Below are 3,530 nucleotides of genomic sequence, written 5' to 3'. Positions count from 1 at the left end.
AAAATGTGCTTCTACCCAGTGTGAGATCCCTGATGTACGGCAAAATAGGACCCATATAGAAGCCTTTTCCCACACGCCGTATCCTAATACACCTCGAGGGTTGTATGGGCTCTCTGTTTGGTAAAATATGGCTTCCCTGAAAAACTTTTCCCCAACTAGGCGCAGGAATTCGGATTTTCTCCATTGTGATATTATTGGTCAGTAGGAAAGCAGGAAGTCGCACACCAATGGCATCAGATTATGTTCAATTTTATTAAACCTAGACCTAGCACACTACAGCCTCCCCCTAGGACCTCCCATGCATAACATATGCCCAATACAGACTTGATAACAGCAGGAATGTGGGCTTTACCTGGTGTGAATTTTGTGATGTAGAACAAGTTTTGATTTCTGTGAAAAACATTTCCCACACTCCGAGCAGGAATATGGCTTCTCCCCTGTGTGAGTTCTTTGATGTTTGTACAGAACCGTTTTCTGCGAAAAACATTTACCGCACTCAGGACATAAAAAAGGCCTCTCCCCTGTGTGAGATCTCTGATGTATAACAAGGTCTGATTTCCGATAATAACATTTTTCACACTCGGAGCAGGAATGCGGCCTCTCCCCAGTGTGAAATCTTTGATGGGAAACAAGGTCTGCTTTCTGCGAAAAACATCTCCCACACTCGAGGCAGGCATATGGCTTTTCCCCTGTGTGAGTTCTCTGATGTCTAACAAGGGCTAATTTCCTTGGAAAACATTTTCCACACTCTGGGCAGGAATGCGGCTTCTCCCCTAAGTGCACTACCTGATGTCTGGAAAGATAAGCCTTTTCTGAAAAACGTTTCCCGCACTCAGAGCAAGAATACGGCTGCACCCCCCTGTGAGATCTGTAATGTATGACGAGTTCTGGTATCGTAAAAAATTTCCCGCACTCTGTACAAGAATAAAGCTTCCCGCCCGTGTGAGACTTCTGATGTTCAGAAAGACTTATTTCAGAGCTAAAACCATCCCCGCACTCAGGACAGGAAAATGTCTTCTCCCCCTGAATTCCGGCACCATCCCCCGTAGTACGAGGTTCCTCAGAGTCAGAGGGAGTCCATGGTCTACCCACACTGTGACGTCCACCATCCATAGCTGAGCTCATTGTCTCTTCTCCCGCACAATCTGCTGTGATGTCCTCATCTTCCATCTTACAACCTGGAGATAAAGTCAGACGATCCTTTGAGGGTTCCTCCATGGCGTGTCCTGGAAACATAGAGACACATGATGGAGAGATATGAGAGGGTTAGATAACTTCACTCAACATTCCATCTGGATCAGGAGGTCTGAGGGAGCGGATGTTCTATGAGGAGGTCCCAACCAACTGGAACTCCTCCCCTCTTCAGTCAAAGGGCCTCCTCCCAGATCACTTCTACATTGACACAGCCTTGTCAGAAGAGGCAGAGCCGATAGGGACTGGTAGGAGCATGTTCCTCACCCAACCACAAGCCTAGGCACAGAGTCATGTGACCTCTGATAAACAAGAGCTTCAAAGTTCTGACTTGTAGACCCTTCACCACAGAACAAGAGACCACAGGCCTAGTGTGACGGAGCCGATTCTACTGTACGGTCACCAATGACAAGGACACTTTAAGTTCTTCTTTAGAGCATAGAGATGGTGTAGGTACCACACTTGACATAACTGTGATGTGTCCTTAGGCCTCTGGACCTCCCGAGCCAACAATGTTTGCCTGTGCTCCGTATCATAGGAGACATCTACAAATCTAGTCATTATTAATGTCTCACTCCGAGGTCCAAAGTTATGAACACTGAGTGAGATTTTGGGGTGAGGTTCGGGTCATTTGCTCGTGATCAGGTCATCTTTGTGTGTTTACTAGGTCGGTCAAGTGATAATCGGTCTCCTGGCTTGCTCAATGCTTTATGATGCCCCACCCATGAAAGGCAGGCACCTGGAAAAACAAGGCGGGCACTTAGACTGAGGAAGGTGAAGGATTTTCTTTTGAAGACCCTTTGACCAGAAACAAACATATCCAGAAGTGGCTTTTATTCCAGCAACGGAGGGGACAAAGGGAACTTCCTTATTAGTATTGGGGTGCCCAGACCTCATTACCGTCACACCTGGGCTTCTGGGTGGTTCAGTCATTATGCTTCTCCTTACTCTTCATCCCAACAAGACTGTTAGAGTTTTATGAAGACATTTAGCTGCTGGAAGAAGAGGAACCAACCGAAGGAAGGCTCAGTCTGTGTCCTCATATCTGAGCTACTGGACGTAGGAGTGATACCCCACCTGATACTGCCAACTGAACCCCCGGAACGGTATCAGTACAGGGAGGTGACCTATTATTGGCTGATGTCACTTAGCTCCGCCCTAATCTGGACCAATCAGTGTGCAGGAACAGAGCAGAGATAACAGAATATATTGTGACCCACCTGTGCTGATCTCCGTAGGAGTGTCCTCCACTATGGATGTCCTCGTCATTCCATCCTCCTCCATGGACGTCCTCATCATCCCGGCCTCCTCCGTATATCGCTGATCATCCCTCACATACGTCTCTTCTACTTCACCCTCAACTTTCATCTTCATCAGATCTTCACCCTAAACCAACAGAACGGCAGAAAGTCTCATCTGTGACATAGAAGTATTTATGATGTGACATCACATAGAAGATCTCATCTTGTAGAGTCCACACGTCATCTCCACATGTCAGAGCGTTCCATCACTTTATGTTCCCGCCCCTCAACTCCACCCACCTGATCATGGAGGGGGACGGTGAGATCTTCCTGGGTGGTATCCCGGGAATACAGAGGACGGGGACATCTCCCTGGTGGGTTCCTCTTACTAGATGGCTCCATCATAATGTCCATGTGTCCTTCAGAAAACTCCTCCATCACCCCGTACTCCCCATCTTCCTCTTTACACTCTTCTTTAAAAACAATAATATAATCCCCGGGGTCTCCACTCTGGATATAGAATAAAACAATCATTGTAACAAACATTCTTGTATATAAATCATGCATAACAATAATTGTTAATCATCTACCTGATCATGGTGTCCATAGTTATGATCTTCTTTTGCAGATTCCTTGGAATACAGAGGACGGGGACATGTCTCTGGTGGGTTTCTGTTATTAGGTGGCTCCATCATGATGTCCTTGTTTCCTTCAGTTTTATCTACCTGGTCATGGTGGGGGACGGTGAGATCTTCCTGGGTGGAGTCCCGGGAATACAGGGGGCGGGGACATCTCTCTGGTGGGTTCCTCTTACTAGGTGGCTCCCTCATATTCTTGTGTCCATCTGATAACTCCTCCATCACCCCGTAGTCCTCGTCCTCCTCTTTATACTCGTCTTTAACAACAATGTTATAATCCCCAAAGTTTCTCTGGGAATATGATAAAACATTTATTTTAACAAACATGGTTGTGTACACATTATAACTATCAATAACTATTAATCACCCACCTGATAATGGTGTCCATAGTTGTGATCTTCCTGGGTGGGGTCCCGGGAACACAGGGGGCGGGGACATCTCTCATGGTGGGGGATGGTGA

General features: G+C 46.8%; 1 protein-coding gene across 1 annotated transcript; it reads right to left on the bottom strand.

Annotated features, from left to right (window-relative positions):
* Positions 1-348: 348 nt before the first annotated feature.
* On the bottom strand, positions 349-1,154 carry LOC108799117 (gastrula zinc finger protein XlCGF71.1-like). The gene has a single exon (XM_018570940.1). It carries the CDS (start codon positions 1,123-1,125, stop codon positions 349-351), a length of 777 nt encoding a protein of 258 aa, XP_018426442.1. The 5' UTR covers positions 1,126-1,154.
* Between the last annotated feature and the right edge of the window lie 2,376 nt (positions 1,155-3,530).

This window comes from Nanorana parkeri, unplaced genomic scaffold (assembly GCF_000935625.1).
Source record: "Nanorana parkeri isolate BGI_ZX_2015 unplaced genomic scaffold, ASM93562v1 scaffold1634, whole genome shotgun sequence".
NCBI lineage: Eukaryota > Metazoa > Chordata > Amphibia > Anura > Dicroglossidae > Nanorana > Nanorana parkeri.
This window is presented reverse-complemented; position numbering and strand designations above follow the sequence as displayed.